The following is a 25961-nucleotide window of genomic DNA, read 5'->3' on the forward strand; positions in this document are numbered from 1 at the left end:
AAGCTTCATAGTAATATACAAAAGAAATGTTGTCAGTTTAATGAAAAGCTTCCAAGGTATGGATTGGCAACTGCGGAACAGTTTATAGATGCAATGGAAAATGTTCGACAACACAGTGAATATACGGAGGCGTACTTCTTTGAAAATTCGTATATTAATTTTGGAAGGAGCAATTGCAGTTTATGTAGCAGCAATAAAAAAATATATACAAGCATACCTATCAACAGCGAAGGAAAAGTTACAATAAAGAACGAACTCTTGCCTATACTAGCTTACATAGGCAACTTAACTATATTACAGGCTGGTAAAGTTTTATTTAACGTTAACAAGTGGAATGATTGTAGTATCATGGTTGCAGCTCTAGCTGTAATCTAATTTATAAATCTAATCCGGGTTGCATTTGTAGCTAGCAACCTAGTAAGAAACGATCAGTCCAATTTATAATAAAGATCGAACTCTTCCCTATACTAACTTGCATAGGCAACTTCACTATAGTTAAGATTACAGTATTTATATTATACATCATTCTAATTATAAAAGGTTCGAATGTTCGAAGATTATAGAGTTAAAAATTTTCCCACATCGGGAATCGACCCCGGGCCTGTTAAGTGAAAGTTATCTATCCTAGCCACTAGACCATATGGGACCATAAAGGAGTATGATTTAAGAACCATATGCATATTATTATTTAACAATACCAATTATAATAAGGTCAAAACAAAATCGTCGACTTGCAACCTTACTTTTGACACATCAGTTAAATCTTCATCAAACTTAAAAACTGTTTTACTAGTTTTACAGTAAAGAACGAACCTCAGCCCATAGTAGCAGAAATAAGAATATCTAGGTTGCAGCGGTAGCTAGCAACCTATTAATTACATAATCCGGGTTGCAGTGGTAGCTGGCAACCTAATAAGAAACGCCAAATTAAAAGATGATCATTAGAAGAACAAACCATTGCTTATATTGGACTTAGTTAGCCGCCTGATTCCTTGAGGTTCGTCACTTACTATTCCAAAGAAGAAAAAGCCGTAGGCTTTTTCCTGTTTGTAATAATACATTAAATTATAATAAAGAACGACCTCTTGCCTATACTAAATTTTATAGACCTTTTAAATATAGTATAGGCTAGTACAGTTATATTTAAGGTCATTATTTTCAAATTTTCCATTAATTTTAATGATAGCTGAATCACAAACTAAATGAAATCGAACCTGGGTGGCCTTGAACCACCAACCCTTCGGTTAACTCCTAAAAAAAAGCGTCAGATCAAAACAAAAAGTACACCATTAGAACCGCCTTGTTTGAAACACCTGTATACAAAATTTTCTGTCTCTTGACTTGAACAGCAAGGGAAATATATTGGCTTGAAAATCAAGAAAAGTGGCATCTACAACAACATTCTGCCTAAATGACATATTTTTTTCTTTACTTTTCTTTTCCGCAGATAGCTTGGCACTGGACCATCGTAGAGAGTTGTTCAATGGCTCATTTTAAAGGAAATTAACTGGGTTAAAAATCTTTTGTAACTAAAATAAATTATTTCTAAAAGAGAATAAATTTTTTCACTAAAAACTCTATTTTTGATTATATTAAAGAACGAACTCAAGCCCATAGTAATTATTAATAATAAGTAGGGAATATGTAAATTTCATCAGTACCATGGCTGTAGAGATGACTGAAACCTAGTAAATATCAAACAGTTCGTGGAAATGAACTGTATAATTAAGAGCAACCCGGCTCAATAGTAACCGAAACTCTAAAAAAGGGATTTTTATACCAATAGATATATCAAAAGAATTGGATTTTTATGCTGATTTTAGATATTTAAGTTTCGTCAAGTATAGTTTACCAATCAAAATTTACGAGCCTGAGAAAATTCGCCTTATTTTCCAAAAAAGGGGGAAACAACCCCTAAAAGTCGTAGAATCTTGATGAAAATCCAACCATCAGAACCAGCGTATCAGAGAACCTTACTGTAGAAATTTCGAGCTCCTTTCTGCTAAAATGTGGAATTTTATATTTTTTTTCCAGAAGAAAGATCACGGATGCATGTTCATTTTTTTGTTTGTTTTTCTTTTTCCAAGGGGTGATCGTATCGACCCAGTGGTCCTAGAATGTCGCGAGAGGGCTCATTCGAATGAAAATTAAAAGTCCTAGTGCCTTTTTTAATTAAAAAGGAAAATTTAATTAAATTAAAAACTTTTTTAACTAAAAACTGCATTTTCGTTGCACATCTAGATGAATGCCAGCTATCCTAACCACTAGTATGCTTACCATTATACCATGGGAGACTTATGAAAAATAAGTTACATATAAGACATGATAATAAATTTGCTATAAAGTTATTATAATCAAACTAAAAAGGTTACTGTTTACAATATGTTGAAAAGATACAAAGGGATTACTTTAAAAGACGATCATTGGAATAACAAACCATTGCATACATTGGAATTAGTTAGCTACTTCATTCTTTGAGGTTCGTCTCTTTCTGTTTCAAAGGAAAAAAGTCGTAGGGTTTTCCTGTTTCTAATCAGGTTATTATTAAGTGTTAATGGTTCAGGTTATGACTAATGACTCCTTTTAAAGGAAATTGTTACATTTAGTGCATTGTGTAATTAAAAACTAAATAGTTTTTAAAATAGAATTTTTTTCTTACATACAAAACGATAAAGTTCATCATAAATGGCGTCAGTCAAGAGAACCTCGTGTAGTGGTTATTAATAGTAGTTATTTTTTATTTATAATAAATTATGTACAAGCTTGATGAATGGACGTTCTCAAATTTAGTACCAAAACAGACGAGTTTTAAAACGATACAGGAGTGATGATTTGTATCATAGAAATCATATACAAAAGGTTACTGTTTAAAATATGTTGAAAAGATACAAATGGATTGATTTTTCTCGTATAACCATATATGACGTAATAAGTGAATGCAATATTTATACACGTTTATCTTTCGACAAGAAATTTTATTTTATTTTTGTTCTCAGTTCAGGATTGCTAAAGTTATTATGTAAACTGCAAAAATATTTATGGTATCTGAGCAACAATTTGAATCTTTTAATTCAAACTAGAAAAAAACATTAAAATTTTAAAATTAGTTTTGTTTTTTGTTATGTTCTAATTACCCGATGCGGTGTATATCCATACAAAAAAAAATCATTTTTTTTTATTTTAGTTTTCAGTTCAGAATCGCTAAAGTTATTATGTAAATTGCAAAAATATTCATGATATCTGAGCAGTAATTTTAATCTTTTAATTAAAACTAGAAAAATACCTGAAAATTTTAAAAATAGTTTTATTTTTTGTTAGGTTCTTGCTACCCGACGCTTGATTTAAAAATAACAAAAATATATTTCGAACGAATAATGGGCACAAAGGACATGTTCAATGACAAGTTCAATTCAGTTTTCAAGCAAGATTTGAGGGATATATCTAACAATCTATTTTCAACGCTACAGAGCATACAAAGTTTATTTAAGGACCATCTGCTAAGTATTCACTATGAAACCAAGCATGGATTCCAACAAGGATGGAAGGATGTTCTCAATGTTTTATTCTTTGCAGTTATATCATTTTCTATTTGAACTATATTAAGGTGGACTCTCTTGAAATTCATAGCTAAAAAACTATATACTAAGAAAAAAGCAAAGGAAGAATTTTATGATTTAGGAGAAAATTTGTTATTCTCTTTAGTCTCAGTGGCAGTTTCGTTACATAGCGTCATCGTGCTCTTTCAAGAGAAAAAGTCAGAAGAAATGTATTTCTGGGAAGTATTTTTTCTCGAACACTTTGCCTTTTCTACGAAACTATTTTTTCTCTTAGAAATGGGCTTTAGTTTGATATTTGTGTTAAAAACCTTTTACGGAAAAAGTAAGAACTTCAGACAAGCAATGTGTCATTTTATTATTATAGTTCTAACATATTTCTTGGGGTTTCTGGATCTGGGAGTAATTTATTTCCTAACCCATACAATTATCGATATATTCTCCCATTTTATTAGTCTATGCCAAACTTGTATTGAGTTGTGATTTCAGTTCTAGAAGCAGCAAGGAGCTTCTACGCTCTCTTGTTCCGCCTTCTTTATCTCACCTTTGTAGTTACGGTGTTTATAAGCTACTTTATCTATATGCAAGATATCAACGCTTCCCAATTCCCCAGCAGTAACATACTTTTAATAATAACGTTAGTCGTCATGGTAGTTACTATAGACTTACCAGTAATTCTTAAGGAAAGGCTCAACTTCATAGAGACGTCAAAGAGATGGTTTAGACCAAGACGGAATAGACGCATTGCTAAATATATTAAAAAACAAAATTTAAAACTAGAGTAACCAAGGTTTACAGTTCCATTTTGATGCTTAAATTATTAAATTTACATCAGATATCATATTTTCATAACATGTATGTGAGTCTTAACTGGCTTAGATACATCAGCTAGCAAATCTTTATTCAAATTGATATAGTTCACTATAGCCCAACAGGGAAACATAAATACCCACGAATATGTCTTTGATGAGGTACCATGTGACCATACTGTGCGCATTGACCTCAATTTACGCAATGACGTGGACGTAGTAAACGCCCACGTTTTTTTTCCTACGCTCCTACTATTGAATGATCTTAGAGTTTTAAAGCAGACTCATTTGACCACCAATCCTAATACTTTGCGTATTTCTTCCGTAACGAAATACTTTCGTTTTAAACTTTACTGACGCTCTTTTTAGGGTGGCAATCAGCCACATGTGTTAAGGTTGCTTAAAAACGCCCCTCACCCCAGTATTGCTGTCCAGTACGCTTATGTGCTATGAAACAATGTACATGTATTGTGGGGCTTTAGAAACTTTATCAAAATGAAATCTGATTTTGGTTTTTGTTTTTCGGTAGATTAATTAAAAGAAAACTTTCAAGAAAGAAAAGTGAAAGAAAGATTTTTCAAAGGAAAGTAAAGAGCCTTTTTAATGCTTAATACGAGAAGAAATAAACTCTTGCAATAATTCTAACTTAAAAAGATCCGAAATTATTAAAAGAGAATACATGGAACCCAAAACCGAAAGATATTAAAATAAATAATCAAATCGATTATAAAAACAAGGGATGTTGGTAAACAAATCATAAATCTTAAAACGACTAGAAATTTAAATGAATATTCAAGTCAACCTTGAAACAAAACAGAAATTACTACAAACAGGATTTAGGCTACTGCTCAACCTCACCCCCCCCCCAACGTGGAGGGGTAGTAGTTCAACTCCTTGTTGTGGTAAACTTTATTCGTTTTATTTTTGACTTCAGTATTCGTTTAAATTCCTATTTTTTCAGGGTTAATTTGTTCACCAAATCAGTATCCGTTATCTCTATGTTCGACGAGATGATTTATTTTAATTTCACTTCGTTTTGGGTTTCATTCATTCTTTAGTAGCAATTTCTGTTCTTTTCAACTTTGAATTTCTATACGACTTTATTTCTGCTCACCGTCTGTTTTAATTCTCTGATCTCTTTACTATCCTTCGAAAATTTCTTTTTCGTTTTTTTTTCAGTTAATTTCTGTTTTTCTTATTGACAAAATTTATTATTGGTAAGTATTTCGAATTATTTTAGGGTTTTCAGGTTTTCTGCTTAAGAAATAAAATTTTGTGTTATATTTAGAATCTAATGTTGCACAAGGTAATATGAACTGTTGCATTAGATTGTGTTGAACATAATTATTGCGCGAATTTCAATTAATTTAAAATCAAGTTTAAGGATTGTTCTTGAACCAAGCTTTTGATTCAGCAGAGATTTTTGGGTAATAAATATGAAAGAATGTATCCTGGGAGAGTGTTCAAAATATTACTTAAATAAATTGACTTAGAGAAATATTTATTTTATAAGCACTACTCAGCTCCCTTTTTGTTTATCTCTTTAAACTTTTTTATTTGTAACTTTGACGTGAGCCTGTGCTTTGTTTAGTATGCAAAAGATAACAAAACTTCTTTTTATTGAGTTCAACATCCCTTCAACATTCTCCGAAAATATTAACTTAACACATTTCAAACAGTTCATTTCAAACTGTAAGTAAGGAGCGACCCGGCTCAATGGTAACCGAAACTCTAGAAAACGGTATTTTGATACCAATAGATACATCAAAAGAATCAGATTTTAATGCTGATTTCAAGATTTTTGAAAAAAGGGGGAAAGACCCCTTAAAAGCTATAGAACCCTAATGAAAATCACACCATCATAGTCAGCGTATCAGAGAACCCTATTGTAGAGGTTTCAAGCTCCTATCTACAAAAATGTGGAATTTTGCATTTTTTGCCAGAAGAAAGATCACGGATGCGTGTTTATTTGTTTGTTTTTTTTTCCCCAGGGGTGATCGTATCGACCCAGTGGCCCTAGAATATCGTGGGAGGGCTCATTAGAACGGAAATCAAAAGTTCTAGTGCCCTTCTTAAGTAACCAAAAAATGGAGGGCAACCAGGCCCCCTCACACGCTCATTTTTTTCCCAAAGTCACCCGATCAAAATTTTGAGATAGCCATTTTGTTCAGCATGTTCGAAAATATAATAAGCATGTCTTTTAGGATGACTTAATCCCCGAAGTTCCCGAGGGGAGGGCTGAAAGTTATGAACTTAGTAGAGATGCCCCTATTGATCCAACCGGGGCACCATATATGGGCATAGAACCACGTGGTTTATGGTTTTTGTCAGTGAGAATGAAAAAACAGGAATTTTGTCACATTTATGGATGTTTTCTTGGATGGCTATGTGTGTTGGTCAATTTATTTGATGTTTTTCATGGATGATTTATGGTTTTTGTCAGTGAGAATGAAAAAACAGGAACTTTGTCACATTTATGTCTGTTTTCTTGGCTTTTGTCAGTGAGAATGGAAAAACAGGAACTTTCTCACTTTGATGGATTATTGAATCTAATGGGAGCAGGTCAATGACACTTCCTTCATGTTGCTGCTCGATGCAAATGTTATGATCCAGAAATAGTATTTGTTATTGTTGTTCGAGGCAAATGTTATGAGTTTCCCGGAAACAGTTAGATCACGTGTTTCCTTCTCAGCCAATCAGAGGGCTTGTTTACATATTAGCGGCGGAGGGAATATAAGGAAAGGATTTTTGCTATAGTTTTATTAGTCTGTGAATAGAATTCAGTAAGTTTTTAGTTAGCAGTGTAATAACATGAGTGAACAAGTTGAGTTAGAAATCCGGGTTGCAGCGGTAGCTAGCAATCCGGGTTGCAGCGGTAGCTAGCAACCTAGTAAGAGACGATCACCTCCAATGTTAAGAAATATAAAACCCCCCAACTCCTAAAAAAAGAGTCAGATCAAAACAAAAAGTAAACCATTAGAACCGCCTTGTCCGAATCCTCTATAAAGGAAACTTACCGCCCTTTGGCTTGAATAACAAAGAAAATATATTGGCTTGAAAATCAAGAAAATTGACTTTTACCACGTTATTCTCCACAAACGGGATATTTTTTTCTTTCCGCTTTTTCTTTCTGCTCAGCTAGCTGGGCACTGGAAAATCATAGAGAGCTGTATAATAGCTCATTTTAAAGGAAATTGCAACATCTAGTCACTTTTGTATTTAAAAATAAAATACTTTTTAAAGTAGAATCAATTTTGTCAAAAAAATTGCATTTTTGATGTATTTTCATACTGCAGTCTTTTCAAAGATATTTGAATTTTGAAGCAATAAAACAGTCCATGTAATGAACTCTATAGTAATAATAGCTACTTGTCTCAATAGTAACCGAAACTCCTGGAACCAAAATTTTCTTTTTTGGCTTAATCGCTAAAATTATTATGTAAACTGCAAAAATATTTATGATGCCTAATCAGTAATAGTAATTTTTTAATTTAAACAACAAAAATACATGAAAATTCTAAAATTAGTTTTGCTTTTTGTCTCCTGGAAGAAATTTTTTTTTCATCTCAGTTCAAATTTATTATTGTATCCTGTAACCCGTAAAGTACATATCTCCATATTATTGTCTCATAATTGCAATTATTTTAGTTTTCAGTCCAGAATCACTAAACTTATTATTTAAACTGCAAAAATATTTATGGTGTCTAACCAATAATACTAATTTTGTAATTCAAACAAGATAAATACCTGAAAATTTTAAAATTAGTTTTGTTTTATGCTAGGTTTTAGATACTCGACACGGGATTTTGTGTGCTTAATAATTTTAAATCTTGAAAAAATATGGTCTCACGCGAGTGGAAAAAAAGAAAGAATAACCAAAATTTACATTAAAAGACGATCACTGAAATAACAAACCATTCCTTACATTGGACTTAGTTAGCTACTTGATTGTTTGAGTTTCGTCTCTTACTATTTAAAAGAAGAAAAAGCCGTAGGCTTTTTCCTGTTTGTATTTATAGTAAAAAAACCAACTCAAGTCCAAAGAAACTGAACACTGTGGTTCATTCATATTATCTTCATTATTTTAGCTAGAATGTAAATAAACAAGTTTCTTTTTTAAATTTTAAATTGAAAAGATAGTGCTTTTAATTCAACATATTAAAAGTTCTCCCCGACGGGGAATCGAACCCCCTTCTCCCAGGTAAAAAGTGGGCATACTTACCATTAGACTATCGAAGACTTTTAAAATAAAAGTTACATATAAGATATGATAATAATTTTTTAATCCTTATAATATTATAGTAAAGAACGACCTCTTGTCTATGCTAAATTTTATAGGCCACTTAACTATAGTTTAGGCTAGTACAGTTATATTTAAAGTCAATATATTAAAAATTATAATAAAGATTACATAAAGTATCGATGTGGTTCATTATAAATTATATACCGGGAATCGAACCCGGACCTGCTACATGAAAGCCACCTATTCTACCCGCTAGACCATATGGGACTATAAAACGGTATGATTTAAGAACCATATGCATATTATTATTTTATCATACCAATTATAATAAGGCCAAAACAAAATCGTCGACTTGCAACCTTACTTTTGACACATCAGTTAAATCTTCATCATCCGGGTTCCAGCGGTAGCTAGTTACGTAATGAATCGTTACTATAAATAGGATTTATTGAAGGCTGAATATCAAACAAATCCGGGATACAGCAGTAGGTAGAAACCTACAATGTTAAGAAAAATTCTCTTGGCTTGAACGGTAAGGGAAGTATATTGTCTTGAAAATAAAGAAAACTGGCAGCTACCACAGTATTATGCCTAAATGGCATCTTTTTTTCCATTTCCACAGATAACTTGGCACTGAAACATCGTAGAGAGTTGTTCAATGGCTCATTTTAAAGGATATTAATGAGGTGAAAAACCTTTTGTAACTTTAACAAATTATTTTTAAAACAGAATAAATTTTTCCACTATAAACTGCATTTTTGATGTCTTTTCATACTGCAGTCTTTTCAAAGATATCTGATTTTTGAAGCAATCAAAAAGTTCGTGGTAAAGCTATATTAAAAGATGATCATAAGAAGAGCAAACCATTGCATACATTGGACTTAGTTAGCTGCCTGATTCTTTGAGATCCGGGTTGCAGCGGTAGCTAGCAACCTAGTAAGAGACGATCACCTCCAATGATAAGAAATATAAAACCCCCCAACTCCTAAAAAAAGAGTCAGATCAAAACAAAAAGTACACCATTAGAACCGCCTTGTCCGAATCCTCTATAAAGGAAACTTACCGCCCTTTGGCTTGAATAACAAAGAAAATATATTGGCTTGAAAATCAAGAAAATTGACTTTTACCACGTTATTCTCCACAAACGGGATATTTTTTTCTTTCCGCTTTTTTTTCCTGCTCAGCTAGCTGGGCACTGGAAAATCATAGAGAGCTGTATAATAGCTCATTTTAAAGGAAATTGCAACATCTAGTCACTTTTGTAACTAAAAATAAAATACTTTTTAAAGTAGAATCAATTTTGTCAAAATAATTGCATTTTTGATGTATTTTCATACTACAGTCTATTCAAAGATATTTGAATTTTGAAGCAATCAAACAGTTCATGGTAATGAACTCTATAGTAATAATAGCTACTTGTCTCAATAGTAACCGAAACTCCTGGAACCAAAATTTTCTTTTCTGGCCTAATCGCTAAAATTATTATGTAAACTGCAAAAATACTTATGATGCCTAATCAGTAATAGTAAGTTCTTAAATTAAACAACAAAAATACATGAAAATTTTATAATTAGTTTTACTTTTTGTCTCCTGGAAGAAAAATTTTTTTCATCTCAGTTCAAAGTTATTATTGTATCCTGGAACCAAACTTTTCTTGGTTTGTAACCCGTAAGCCATATTATTGTCTTATAATTGCAATTATTTTAGTTTTCAGTCCAGAATCGTTAAACTTATTATGTAAACTGCAAAAATATTTATGGTGTCTAACCAATAATACTAATTTTGTAATTCAAACAAGATAAATACCTGAAAATTTAAAAATTAGTTTTTTTTTATGTATAATAAAGAACGACCTCTTACCTATACTAAATTTTATACGCCACTTAATTATAGTATAAGTTAGTAATTCAACAGATAGCATGGCACTGGAACATTGTAGAGAGTTGTTCAATGGCTCATTTTGAAGGAAATTAATGGGGTTAAAAACTTTTTGTAATGAAAACAATTATTTTTATTACATTAAGAAATTTTAAATGTTCCTTAAGAAATCATCATAAGTAAAAATTTCCCATACAGAAATTGAACTCAAGCCTACTGGGTGAGAGCTATCCCAACCTCTAGACCATATAGGATATATTAAAATATTCGATTAATGAAGTTCTTATAATAAAGATCGAACTCTTCCCTATACTAACTTGCATACGCAACTTCACTATAGTTAAGATTACAGTATTTATATTATAAATCATTAGAAATTATAAAAGGTTCAAATGTTCGAAGATTATAGAGTTAAAAATTTTCCTACACCGGGAATCGAACCCGAGCCTGTTAAGTGAAAGTTAACTATCCTAGCCACTAGACCATATGGAACCAGAAAGATGTATGATTTAAGAGCCATATGCATATTATTATTTCACCATACCAATTATAATAAGGCCAAAACAAAATCGTCGACTTGCAACCTTACTTTTGACACATTAGTTAAATCTTCATCAGGCTTAAAAAACGTTTTGCTAGTTTTACATGAAAGAACGAACCTTAGCCCAACCTTAGCCATAGTTCATGGTAATGAACTCTATAGTAATAATAGCTACTTGTCTCAATAGTAACCTAAACTCCCGTAACCAAAATTTTCTTTTTTGGCTTAATCGCTAAAATTATTATGTAAACTGCAAAAATATTTATGATGCCTAATCAGTAATAGTAATTTCTTAATTTAAACAACAAAAATACATGGAAATTTTATAATTAGTTTTACTTTTTGTCTCCTGGAAGAAAATTTTTTTTCATCTCAGTTCAAAGTTATTATTGTATCCTGGAACCAAACTTTTTTTGGTTTGTAACCCGTAAAGTACGTATCTCCATATTATTGTCTTATAATTGCAATTATTATGTTTGAGTTTCGTCTCTTACTATTTAAAAGAAGAAAAAGCCGTAGGCTTTTTCCTGTTTGTATTTATAGTTAAAAAATGAACTCAAGTCCAAAGAAACTGAACCCTGTGGTTCATTCATATTATCTTCATTATTTTAGCTAGAATGTAAATTACATAAAGGCTCGATCATCGAATTTAAGCTGAAACTAAGTAAAAGACAATTATGCCTCCATATATTCACAGTGATGTATAAGATACATAAAGGATCGACACTATAAATAAGATTTATTGATAGCTTAATATCAAACAAAAGAAATCGAACCCGGGTGGGCTTGACCCATCATCCGGGTTGCAGCGATAGCTAGCAACCTAGTAAGAGACGATCACGTCCAATGTTAAGAAATATAAAAACCCATAGCTCCTAAAAATGGAGTCAGAACCCAGTAGCTTGGCACTGGAATCCGGGTTGCAGCGGTAGCTAGCAACCTAGTAAGAAACGATCACGTCCAATGTTAAGAAATATAAAAGCTCCTTACTCCTAAGAAAAGAGTCAGATCAAAACAAAAATTACACCATTAGAACCGCCTTGTCCAAAACCCCTCTAAAGGAAACTTATCACTCTTTGGCTTGAATAACAAAGAAAATATATTGGCTTGAAAATCAAGAAATTTGACTTTAACCACGTTATTCTCCACAAACGGGATATTTTTTTCTTTCCGCTTTTTTTTCCTCCTCAACTAGCTGGGCACTGGAAAATCATAGAGAGCTGTATAATAGATCATTTTAAAGGAAATTGCATTATCTAGTCACTTTTGTAATTAAAAATAAAATACTTTTTAAAGTAGAATCAATTTTGTCAAAAAATTGCATTTTTGATGTATTTTCATACTGCAGTCTTTTCAAAGATATTTGAATTTTGAAGCAATGAAACAGTTCATGGTAATGAAATCTATAGTAATAATAGATACTTGTCTAAATAGTAACCGAAACTCTAAAGAATAAAATTTTTATATCAATAGATACACTTGTCTCAATAGTAACTATGGAATATCAGGCACCGAACTCTAGAGCAATGAATACTATTCCAAGAACAAGGAGATGAGACAAGAAAAAAAGTTTGTCTTCAGATTACTCTAAATTCATAGTTTCATCCGCTTGTCCCTCCTGATTTTTTTCAAATAGCTGATATTCCAATACAGTTGATTCTAAAAAAAATGATAAAAAAAACAAAAAAATATATATATTTGAGATATACCTTGACTGTCAAAAGACGTTGCGCCTGATTCCTGGGTATCGGGTTGAAGTTTACAAGGCCCTGAAAACTGAGTAAAATTACCCACAGCAATGTGTTCACGTTTAGGAGTCAAAAAAAGGTTCGGAACGCCAAAGAATTTTTCATTGTGACTTGGTAAAGAATCATCAACTTCTAAAACAATATAAAAATGAAACTGACATTAAAAAAAAATAAAACGATAAAGTTTAATAAACAAATTCAACAAAATATAGGCAAGAAGCTACGTACGCCCATGCCGACATAACTTCATCTCCCCCTCCATCACACTATCGACTGCCCCCCCCCCCCCTAGACAATATGCTGCTTACGCCAATGAGCTTTATAATTGTGATTTTCTTTGTAAGTTAACTTTTTTTTTTGTTAAGAAGTGCCATAATTTAGGAATCCTGTGCGTCTTTTAGGTGTACACGAGCTGATTGCGTGACTATCGGCAGCGCAGCGTTGCCATTTTCGTTTCTGAGTTTGGTTTTTGCGGGCGAAATAAGGTTAAAATCGGCGAGTTTCCCGATATAGGGGTTAGGTTTTATATAGTTTTAAATTAAAGGGAAAAATAAGGAGGGGAATGAAAAAAAGGAAGGGGGATGAAAAAAAAAGAGAAACAGAGGGAAGAAGGAAGAAAAAGAGGGAAGGAAAAGAGAAAGAAAGAAAAAGAAGGAAAAAATTCATTTGTTAAATTTTGTTTTTGTAGTAGGTTTATTTATTTTTGTTGGTGAATTAGAATAGTTGGTAAAAGAAAAAAAAGAAAGGGAAGATAGAGGGGAAAAAAGAAGGAAAGAAAGGCTATGGTATTACCTAGAATGATTAAAAAAAGAAATAAGAATGACGCAATAACCAGGAAGGGTTCCAGCAAGGTATGTACGAACAAACACTGCGTTTCTGAGCTTTGTGGCTTTCCCAGATCGAGATGTACCTTTAGAGGTAGAAGTACACAGATGGCTGAAACATTATGGAGTCGAAAAAGAGAACCTGATAGGTATAGACGGATCAGGGCTGCGATATAGAAAAACTATGTCTGTGAAGTTCAGCACTAGCAACGAGCTTCATGACTTCCTCGCGAAAACTGAAGACGGGATGTTATCATTTGATGAAAGAGTTGTATACGTCAAAAGTTGCGAAACAAAATCCCCCTTTGTGAGAATAGAAAGAATGCCGCTAGAAATGGAGTTGTTAGATGTCCAAGTTGGAAAGGAATGGTAGGGTTTTCCCATGCAAACGTGAGCATTACTCTGGTGACGGATGTCTCGAAACAGCCAAAACAAGAGCAATAGCAAGCATGAGAGTAGATAAGAACATCCCTTCTTTCATTTTCGTAAATAGAATTAGAATGCGGATACGGTATGATGGCCAAATGAAAACTTGCATTATATGTGATGAAACAGGACATTTAGCAGTTCAGTGTTCTTTTTCCTCACAGAAGTCGCAAAGAAACATAACATCCGAACCAAGTGGCGTTAATGCCGTTGGTAGCCAAAGCAACGTTCGGCCGGAAAAACAACCTTCAAACCAAACCAACCTGAGACCCAAAGAAAAAAACTGGACAGGAAAAGACAAATGCGCGTAAGAATCAGGAAGAAAAAATAGATCGCGAAGTGGAGAAAATGAAACAGGAACTTGCAAGATCGGAAAAGCGGAAAACGACCCGTGAATACAAGGACGAGCTAGAAAGAAAAAAGAAACGGGAGAAAAAAGGACAAGATACTGATAGCAAAGATGAAGAGTTCCAAGAGGCTCGCAGCAGGAGTAGCTCACTGCCGGGAGTACTTACTAGGAGTATGAAAAGGACCAAAAGATAGCAAAGAACAGAATCACAGACAGGGCAAGCTGAACTTTCGAGCCGACTTGAAAGCATCGAAGATATGATCGATAGTGTGGAATAACCGTACGGAGCAGCAACAGCCCTTCGGCAAGCCAAGCTTTGGAACTAATTGATTACACTGAGACGTCGTTCTCGGCAGTATAAGGATTAGAAACCAAGGGCTAAAGAAAATATAGAAGACATGGTGATAAATCAGCAAGAGCTTCCAAAAAATTTGCAACTTTGAACGTAAATGAAATCAAGCAAAAAAGTAGACAAGTAATGCTAAAAGGGTATCTACTAAATGAAAGAATAGACTTAGCATTTATACAAGAGAACGACACAAGCAAATAAAAAGGTTTAGAGCCTGAATATAAGTATTTTACAAATTGCAATGCCGGTGGAGGAAGCGTAGCAATAATATATAAAGAAAAGCTCCATCTAAAAGATGTTCGAACCGATACAGACGGGATAGTAATCAGGTGTGAGATAGGTGGGTGCAAATTTGTCGACATAAATGCTACATCTGGGTCGCAAAACAAAAAAGTACGAGAAGTATTCTTCGAAGAAAAAATAGCCCCATATATACCTAAAGATATTGAAAACACTGTTTTCCTTGGAGATTTTAGCTGCATGACAGACAATCAAGATGCTATAGCACAAAGTGACAATATTTGCTCGTCACTCAAATGGATTCGTGCGTGATGCAGGCTTTCTAGACGTTTGGAAAGAAAATATGAATACAAGGAGTTTCACAAGGATAAGCTGGATGGCGAACGTAGGAGGAGCTAGAGTCGACCTCATATCCACGTCAGGTGAGATCCTTCAACAAATAGACAAAATCGAGAACAAAATTGTACCGTTTTCCGACCATCAAGCTGTGTTTGCCATATTGAGAAACGACGAGAAAAAATAAAATCTTCTTTCAGAAATTTGTCATGGAAGATGAATACTGAAGTAATGAGAAACAAAGAATTCACAAACGCAACAAAAAAGATATTAGAGGTACTGAAAACTGTCGAGAAAAGTAGCCTTCCGAAACATTGGGAGAGTGTAGCTAAACCAGTGATTACAAAAGTGGCCCAACAAATCTCTCGTGATACAGCAAGGTTTGAAGAAAAACACGTCAGCTTTGTAGATAAAGCTTCCATGAAGTGATGAAAAATAAATATTTCACAAACGCAACAGAAAAGATATTAGAGGTACTGAAAACTGTCGAGAAAAGTAGCCATACGAAGCATTGGGAGAGTGTAGCTTAACCAGCGATTACAAAAGTGGCCGAACAAATCTCTCGTGATACAGCAAGGTTTGAAGAGAAACACGTCAGCTTTCTATATAAAGTAGTTTGCCAGCTAAAAAAAGAAATAAATGCAGGGAAAAACTGAAACAAGAAATATTTTGAGGCTCTATCAGAGATAAGAGAGGTTGAGCATAAGCGGGCATAATCAATCAAAATAAGAACTAAAATAGATGAACATATTCAAAACGAACAGCTAACAACAACTCTCATATGCGGGGAGAAAAAAAATATAAGCCAATAACAAATGAGAAGAATAAGAAATCAGAAAGGGGAAATCCTTGAAAACGAAAAAGATGTATTAAACGAAGCAAGAGATTATTACCATAATGTGTTCAAGAACGAAAAAGAAAAAACCAAAGACGCGCAAAAGAAGGTACAGGAAAAAATCAAAATCTAGGAAAGTTGAAGCTTTCCTAGATTTTGAAGGGGCATATGACAATGTGAACCACCAAATCCTTTTAAACAAACTTACAAACCTTGGACTACCCCCCAAGCTCGTATCTTTTATAAAATCCTTCATAGAAGTGCAAAGTTTCATTGTTTGTGTTGGTTCAGTCTCTTCACCCCAAAAGACAACAACCAAAGGCCTACCTCAGGGAGCAGTCCTCAGTTGCCTCCTGTTTGCCCTATATCTCTGGGACATGAACCTACCCCACACGAATCTACAATTTGCTGACGATCTGGTGCTATGGTCATCTGGCAACACCTTTGAGATAGCACCGTCAAATCTGCAAAAGTCGCTTTTCCAATTTGAAAAATTATCTCAACATTCAGATTTTACCCATTGCACCTACCAAGTCAAAAATAATCCAATTTTACCGAAAGCAAAACCATGCTAATGCAAAACTAACTCTAAATAAAACAAGAATTCCAAAAGATAATCATATTAATTACCTAGACCTCAGGTTTGACCAAAAACTTAATCTCCACATCCACATTTCAAACACAATAAAAAAATGCTATAAAAAAAACAAATATACTTAAAAGACTTCTTTCCACACCCTGGGGATGTAAGGAGAAAACCTTACTCCAGTTTTATAGATCACATATAAGACCCCATATTGACTATGGGCTCATCGTATATGGTGCATGTGCAAAGACCCAGATGCAAAAAATTGAAACAACATAAAATTATATAATACGCCTCATATTTGGTCTTAGGATACCCCCAAGCACCAAGTTTCTGCTTATGGAGAGTGGATTAACAACAATAAGGGAGAGACGTAGCTTTCTCTTGACAAAACATCTTACAAAAATTGAATCAAATAGCTCACACACACTACATAATTGGTTAAAAAATCCAGCCATTTAAAGAGGCATAGCAGATGAGTATGCCAATATTCAGAAGAAGTTCCCCGTACCAGTAAAGACTATTGCACCCACTTCCCCGCAATCCGCTCCATGGAATTGGTCAAGTCCCATAATAAGTACTGATTTCTCAAAGTGGACTAAAGATTTAAACCCAATTACTTTTGTCCAGAAGAAAATTGCTGAACTTAATACAATTACATATAAAAATCACTTTTAAATATTTTTTGATGGGTCAAAAATGAATGAGAAGGTAGCAAGTGGTGTTTTCCTTCCTCACCTGAAAGTTACAATGGGCGAGAGATTATATAATAATTTATCTATAATGTCTGCTGAGTTAAATGCCATAATCATGGCATTAGAACACATTAAGGAAAACCAACCTTTGATTGCAAATTCAAATAATATTATTGTATATTCGGACTCTTTATCCAGCCTTGAGTTGCTGGCCTCAGCTCCTCAGTATAAGTTGGACATTGACACTTATCATTGTCTCAGTATTATAGATAATCTTGCTTCAAGTGGCATAAACACTTATTTTCAGTATATTCCTAGCCAGTCTGGCATAAGTGGTAATCATCAGGTTGATGAAATAGCAAAAAATACTATAAATATTGAAAAGTGGGAGACCAATCCCGATGAGAGATATTTACCGATGGAGGCTATCAGATATTAATTTTAATAAGATCCCCTCTTTGCAGGCATTGTAATATGAATAATGAAACAACTGACCATTGCCTATTTGAATGTAATATGCTGACGTCTGCACAACATACCTTGCTTTGTAAACTGTTAAAATGCATAAAACACCACAAAATCTCACTATCAGTCAAGAGCCTAGCCAACTATACCTGCACACAGAGCATAGAAATCGACATCTATCAACTCATAATTGAACTCCTAGAGTTGAAAGATCTACTGAAAATATCTAATAATCATGAGGCAATCAAGCCAGTAGCTCTGTAGCCCACAGAGTGAAGCAAAAGGAAAAGGGCTAAATATTATCACTGAAAAGCCCGCCTGTTGTTAAATAGAAGAAGAAGAAGAAGAAGGTACGAGAATTTATTGAGGAAATCGATATAACAAAAGTAACTGATGAACAGAATGAAATGCTAAAATCACTGCGGAAGAAACTAAAAAAGCATTATCGGAAACGAAAGATAACAACTCACCGGGCAGACACGGCATACCTTACAAATTTTATAAGCATCATGCCAATGAAATAGCCCCAATTCTGTCTGAAATGTCCAACGAGATACTAAATAGCCCCAAAGAAAAAATTAGATGTATTGGAACAATGAAGCTCCTACCAAAGTCAGGAAATATTGAAGAACTGGAGACCTGTAAATTTAACAAACTGCGACTATCGGGACCTCACCAAAGTTCTTGCAAACCTACTAAAAAAGGTACTTGCTAAGTTGCGAAGTAAGCGACAAAAAGGAGGATTAGATGGACGGAAAAAAGCTGATGTTCTAAGAGCCATACGTAACGTTTTATACGTGACGGAAAAAAAGAAGGAAAAGGGATGTACAGAATCACAAGCTTTGACATTCGAAAAGCATTTCACAAAATAAGAAGAACAATCATACTTATTATACTAGTGGCATACGTGATGGAAAAAAAGAAGGAAAAGGGATGTACAGAATCACAAGCTTTGACATTCGAAAATCATTTCACAAAATAAGAAGAACAATCCTACTTATTATACTAGTGGCATACGGTTTCTGTAAAGAGTTTATCGAATGGATAAAAAAGACCTTGGAGAAAATAGAACAGACAATTTTGATAGGTAATGAGGAACGCGATAGCTTTTAAGCAGAGACAGGAGTGAGACAGGGATGCCCATTAAGCTCTTTATTGTTCGAAATATATATTGACCCTTTGTTGCGATATTTGGAGCAAGAGATGCAAGGAATTAAGATAGAAGAAACCCAACAATATAGAAGGATTTGTCGGCGACCCCACGACTTTCACGGAAACATATATGGATTATTTACGAGCTCTGTATTGTATAACTAGATACTACGATTTGTTCAAACCGGAATTAAACAAAGAAAAATGCGAAGTCATGTGTTTAAGCGAAGAAGAACCTCAGTTTATTGGCGGGATAGAAAAGAAAGATGAAATAAAGGTTTTAGGTATCCCATGGAGAAAAACATGGAAAGAGACGAAAAAGTAAACTGGGCTAAATATTGCGAAAGTTTCAGTCGGCAATTGCTTACAGCTACGGAAGAGCCTTCACAATATTTCAAAATGCTCAGTACGTTAATATTTACTGTTGTCCAGTGATATGGTATTTCGCTTCAGTATCATACCCCACAAAAGGCATCCAGAAGAAAATAAAATCAATGATATATCAGTTCATCTAATACAGAAAACCCCCTCCAAAGCTTAAACTTACAGATACGTTTCTAATGAAAAGCCAAGGAGGCCTACAAATAATTATTACAGAAGCCAAGATAAAAAAAAAAAAACTTCACATAAAAACAATTATCAAAGAAATCCCTTTTGAAGAAAAAACACCAATGAAAAATTGGTATAACGCATGGGTGAGAAATGAAAGGAATGACTGCCCAAATTTGGTAAAAAAAAATTCGGAACTGTCAAAGAATTACTGGAAAAAAACATCATAGACCCTGATAGCAAAAAAATCAACAAAACGGATATGAAACAATGGTTCATTTCGCAGGAAAACCTACCTCCAGCGAAAATTCTAGAGACGAGTGATCTTGACGATGAAAAACTGAAGAAAATGTTCGACCTGATACACTCTAGTTTCTTACCGCCGAAGGTTAAAGAGTATGCATTTTTCCAAGTTCACAAAATACTGCTAACTGAAGAGAGAAAACATAGGATAGACCCCACCAAGTCGACTGAAATGTGCGGAAGGTGTGGATATCAAATTGAAACACTTGCATATTTAATTCTTCAGTGCAGAAGTGTAAAAACAGAACTAGCAGAATTGAACCAACTGTTAGGTAGTGAAATACAAGAAAATGAGGAACTGATCACCGCAGAAAAGGTTGTAGAATCAAAATTATGCACGGAAACCAATCAAACGAAAAAACAAGAAGATTTGGCATACATTTTCACACATTTCAGCTACTATGTTTGGAAACCGAAAATTAAAGATACGAACCGAACAGAGGTAATGAAAAAGGTAATAGTTCAGTGCGATATGCTAGTAAATATAAGGAAAGGCAAACAGAATGGAGAAAAGTCAAGGTAAATGTAAAAGTAAGGGTTTTTTTGTTTTTTTTAGAAGACTATAAAAAATATTAAAAAGTTTTGTTAGAATTTATAATTAGAAATTGAAATGTTGTTATTTAAAAAAGGAATAAAAAATGATAAAGAGCGAAGTATTAAAAGTAGGATAAAGATAAAATTTTAAAGAGAATTGAGAAGAACTGAAAGTAGGATGATGATAGTGTTTTAATCAGAATTGAGCAGCCAAAGGGGAAATGAAATATGAGCAATAAGGTTAAAGGAAATGATGTAGGAAGATAATGAAAGATTCTATATATTGGTTTTTATTTGTAAAGGTGGAGTATTTCATTTCTTTCTTACTTTATTTATTTTTTTTATATTCTTATTTTGGGGGACGGGGGTAAAAGGGATGTATATATCGGGGGACATAGAGGTTGATGAAAATGGATATGAAAAGTGTAATTTATGGTCACGATGGAAGGGGTACCCTAAGGGGGAAGGGCAGCCTGAGATATTGGATGAACCTAAAAGGCATAAGAAACTTGAAATGTAGTATACCTTTAATTTTATACCCTGGTATATTTTGGAATGCTCAATTTTTATATAATATTAATACATTGAATTTTTTGAAGAAGTTTTTTTTTATTAAGAAAAGAGTAGGTGACATTAGATAAATTATGAGATATGTTTAAAGAAAATTTGAAGGTCACCGAGTGGAGAGGAGGTGGGATTAAAAAAAAAAAAACATTTAAGTCGTATTTTCTTTTCAGTAAAGCGAAAATTATATTCTGGTCTTGAGAAGGCATGGGGGCTATCCGCCCTACAAATATTAATTTTTGCTTGTTTTGAGTTTTACTCGGCTATTTATTCTGATTTCTGTTCGTTTTGAGTTTCATTTATTTATTGATAGTGATTTGTGGTAGTTTTACGCTTGGAAGACAACTTAACTATATTTCTGCTAATTTTTGGCTCTTTACTTTTTTTTTTAAAAAACTTGTATTTGGGGAAATCATTAGCGTGGGGGGGGGCTGGTTGCCCTACAATCAGTTTTGACTATTAAAAAGGGCACTATCCCTCTCAATTTCCAATCAAATGAGCTCTTTTTGAAGTTTCTACAGCATTGGAAGTGCCGATTAGACCGGGTAAGTCCCCCTGACAGCAACAATCTAGACCTCTCTTCATGACTCCACCACTTCACGCACGCGCAGTGACAAATGTTTGGCACTACGACGGGCTTATGGGAAAACTATTGCTCTGACGTACTGGGAACTTCACAGTCGGCCCACTATGATGTGTCTCATTTTCTCCAGAAACTTTTCGCTACTGTTCGTATATATACTTATGCTGTGACTTAGAACAACCAAATTAAACTAAAATTATTCCATAGTACTCCTGTATAAGGGTGTCTTGGAGTGTGTTGCATTTAGAAGAGGAAGCAATGACCCTTACAACTGATTGGAGGATATCTAGAACATGGTATTTAAATAATACCAGGATACCTATAAATCAAAATTAAAACTAAAGTATTAGAACCACTTGTGGATTTATATCTAGATCGACTCTATGTAGAACTACATCTATCTCTTGATAAATATCTAGATATAATAAGAAAGAACCAATGGAAGCAGGTGTGAATCTTCACAGTTAAATTTAAAGCAGTTTTTTGTCATCTTAAGCCTTGGACCTGCCAATATTTGATAAAAATAGACTATCAAGTGACATTAAAATTATTGTACTATTATGATTTTCTTTTCAATAAAAAAATAACCCCCATAGAACAAAGAATGCAAAATATTATTATAATGATAAACAAATATGATATATAAAATCATGACACTCAACGTAACCTCCTTTGGCCGCAGAGTGTATAATATTATTATTGAAAATGTCCACAACCTGTATTTGTTTTATTGATTCCTAAAAAGAACTTTCAGTGTTGCTAAGGGTACCAAATAAGAGAAGGTTTAAGCAAAAGATTAAATTTGATAAAATATTTCAATTGGTTTAAGCAAGTCATTACTCTTGTTTATTATATTCTAATCAAAGTAAATACACCGAAAAAGTCATTACTTTTATACACCGAAAAAGGAAGGACCAAATATGCTTTCCCTTATTTTTAATTAAACAATGAAAGACTAACCTGAAAAATCTAAGCTTGCGTTTGGCTTTCTCTCTGTTTTTTCCAAAATCTGATTCCCAATTAGCTTAAAAGAAAAAAAAATTATACAGGGAAATATGGGCAAATATTTAGAGTTGGGATAGACTTGAATTTGCAACATGTAACCACAAATCTTTTAATAGTGTCAATCCTGTTATTATTGATGCCAATTTAATTGCTATTATTAAAAAACAATACAAGAAACCAAAACCAAAAAACTACCAGGTCATAAAACAAAAAAGGAAGGAGCAAACACATCCATAAAAAAATACAAATTTCATTCACCCCAGAAGCGGTTTCATCAAACAGGTTATAAAAATGGCATCAAATACAGTTATTCATTTATACACTGAAAGGGGAGAGGGGTATCCGTCGACTTTACATAACTATGAATGCTTTTGAGGTTCTTTATCCCCCTTCCCTTTGGTGAAAAACACTCTAAGGGGTCCAGCAGACGCAGTATTCTACTCTATGTTAAGTAGAGCAAAAGAAAATACATGGAACTTTTTGCTGAAGAGCCAAACACACTTGAAAAAAGGTTTGAGCCTGTTAGCTTTAAAATTAAGAGGTGCGAAACCAGAATAAAAAAAGAGACTAATAAGATCATAAATAAGAATATTAATTAATATGAATATTGTAAATATTAATAAATATGAGAATATTCATGCATTGACTTCATGCTTTTAGTTGATAGAAAAATGAAAGGAGTTACAGTAGCAGCTGCAGTCACTAGTTGCTTTTAATTCGAATTTCCAATTTAATGAGGCCCTTGCAAAGCTTCTACAACTACTTTTAAATTAAGTAGACTGGAAACAAACTGCACAGAGGCCACTTGTCCATTACTAAGGCAACGCTGCAGTACCTATGACAAGGATGTCAATCTGAAGTCAATCCCATTCAATATTCTAATATATATGTTCAAGCGTAAAAAATTAACTTTTTTGAGGCAAAACCATAGTACTTGGTTTTGACTAATATGGAGAAAAATGATGAGAACCTCTCTATAGGTAATTGTTTCAATCCAACACCCCTTTTTAGAGGTTTCAGGCTGTTTTTCAAAATACCCTTAAATTTATTCTCAAAATAGCATTTTACTATTCAGACTGATTTAGATAATGATTACTATTATTGCATCAGCAAGAAATGAAAATATTTTTTCATATGCCAGTTTTTTTAATGCGTTTTTAATTTTTTATTACTATGGACCATAAGCCATTACTATGATGCACCCATGATTGTATTTTGCACAGGAAAAAGCCTTTGGCTTTTAATGGTTAGATATAGTTAATAGCAAACACCGCTTGAAACAGAAGTCATGAACAAGAGAGAAGAGTCCCGGCTTTTGAAGATTCCTGTTTTAACAGAATACTACATCAAAAGAGTCAGGAGATGGAGATGTTTGGGTAACGTCCTACTTATAGACAACCAAAGACTCCCAAAATCCGCTTTACACTGGCAACCACCTAGAAATTGTAGCAGGGGAAGGCCCAGGAACAAATTGTGCTGGACCTATTAGAGGGATCTATGCAACCTGCAAACCTCTGTTCTAACAGAATGAGAGGACATCACTGCAGCAGCAAAACTGATGGAAGATTGGTGGCTCATACTCTATGCCCTGGGTGCCTCAGGAAAAACATGCGGAACTAGGTAAAGGATGAGCTATGGTTTATTCCTTGCTAGGTTAGCCTACATCTAGTGACTTGGTCAAAGGCAGTGTTTAGTAATGAAAAACATGGTCAAAGAGATCAAAGACTAGAGAGCCAGGACAGATAGTCTTTGTGAAAGGCAAAGTTGACATAAATTTTTTAGAGTTGTATAACAATGATTATTTTCACTTCTTTACAATACTTTATGATCAAACCGACATTGCTTGCAGGCAAGTGGGCAAGTGAGATTGTTCATGTTATACGGGCTTTGCCTACTGGAAAACCAATTGGAATGGGCAACTGCAGCATCTATGATTATTTGCAGCTTCAACTAATTACCTTTTCAATAAATAACAATTTTGTACAAAGACAAAAGTCATTTCTGCTTTTTTGGTAAGTAGAATAAGATTCTTTTTCCAAAGAAGATAACAAAAACAACTAAATTTGAGAAAAACACCTATTTTACTAACTGGACCTTGTTTTAGTCTGAATTGCCTGAATTGAATCAACAGCCCTTATTTTCGGTTTAAAAAGGACATTTATTTTAGTGAACATGAACAGATAGTTATCTTTAACTATTCTTATTGCTGATTTAAAGTTAGAAAGAGAACAAACAGTTAGCCAAATGTAGAAAGACATATTTCAAAATAAAAAGCTATGATCAATCATGTGCTTTAATAAACGCTGAAGAGTAATAAAGTTAAACAAATGCTTACTTTTTCACTACCATAATCAAAATTTTCTCCATCATCTTCAAACTGACTAGAATTATTGTTTCCCCCTTTGTCAATACCTACAACAACTTCATCTTTGACATGCTAAAAATAAAAATTCAAATGAAAACGAATGTTATCCAAGAATAAATATAATAAGAAGGGCGAAATTTAATCTTCCATCAAAATTAGGTATTCTATGGACTGAGAGATGAACTGTCAAACATCACAAGAAAATTGAGGTTTCTTTCAATGGACTTTACTTGATCCTGTTTGGCAGAATAGAGATGCATTCTGGTAGCTCAGTAATTTGTTATTAACGTTATATATAGTATGAACATCTTTTTCAAATTAATCACAGCAGATACAGATAGCTATTTCGGAGAAATTCTTGATATGCTTGTCTATGCCAGAGCAGATTTGCCATGACATATCTACCGTGAAGAAATTACTAGATATTTAAGCCTAATCCTTTTCTTTAGCTTGTTCAACAGTGTGAAATTAAAAAACTTATAAAATACAAAAAGAAAATTTACACATGGCCAGGAACATTTGTAAAAACAAAAAAGTTAAGGTCCTGTTCTTCAAAAAACAAGGAGAAAGAATGACCTTAAAATACTATATAGTAGAGAGATCTTCTGGTAGAGTTCTAATAGGACTTTCAAAAGGACTTACCCTTGAAATTTATCTTGCAGGAAATTCCTGAACTTAAAACAGTTTTGAAAGGAGTTAAAACTACAAACTCATCAAGGTTTGTCTAATTAAAAAATCAGGAGCCTAAGATGGGGGCTTTTTTTTATCTTAGATTTGTCTTGAACAAGTGTTCTGAATATGTTAGTTTTCTACAAAAAGTTTAAACAGATCACATATAAAGATGTTTGACAATGCCTATTCCCAGCAGATATCAGTTTATCTGGTTATGAAAAAAACTTGAAAGAGTTGTCTTCAATTAAACCTAATTTTTAAAGACCCTAACCTCACATTTTACATCTCAAATCATTTCGAAATATATCATTGTTCATACTATTCAAATCAATGGTCTAAGGAATTTTATTTAAATA

The 25961-nt window shown here is 33.4% G+C and overlaps 1 protein-coding gene and 1 long non-coding RNA gene across 3 annotated transcripts in view; both read right to left on the reverse strand.

The window, feature by feature from the left end:
- The window catches only part of LOC148945566 (uncharacterized), a 94701-nt gene extending 81889 nt beyond the window's left edge, over window positions 1-12812 (reverse strand). Inside the window, exon 1 of the long non-coding RNA XR_016142692.1 lies at window positions 12735-12812. This is a non-coding gene — a long non-coding RNA (uncharacterized LOC148945566). The remainder of the gene's footprint in view (window positions 1-12734) is intronic.
- LOC148945563 (uncharacterized) overlaps window positions 1-25961 on the reverse strand; it is a 230751-nt gene that overhangs the window by 195371 nt on the left and 9419 nt on the right. For both annotated transcript variants that reach the window (XM_089098699.1, XM_089098700.1), the window contains one exon: window positions 24904-25005. In XM_089098699.1, coding sequence (XP_088954825.1) covers window positions 24904-25005 — 102 coding nt within the window. The remainder of the gene's footprint in view (window positions 1-24903; window positions 25006-25961) is intronic.

This window comes from Artemia sp. Qi Xiang Cuo, chromosome 13, assembly GCF_049724085.1.
Source record: "Artemia sp. Qi Xiang Cuo chromosome 13, ASM4972408v1, whole genome shotgun sequence".
In the NCBI taxonomy this organism is placed as follows: domain Eukaryota; kingdom Metazoa; phylum Arthropoda; class Branchiopoda; order Anostraca; family Artemiidae; genus Artemia; species Artemia sp. Qi Xiang Cuo.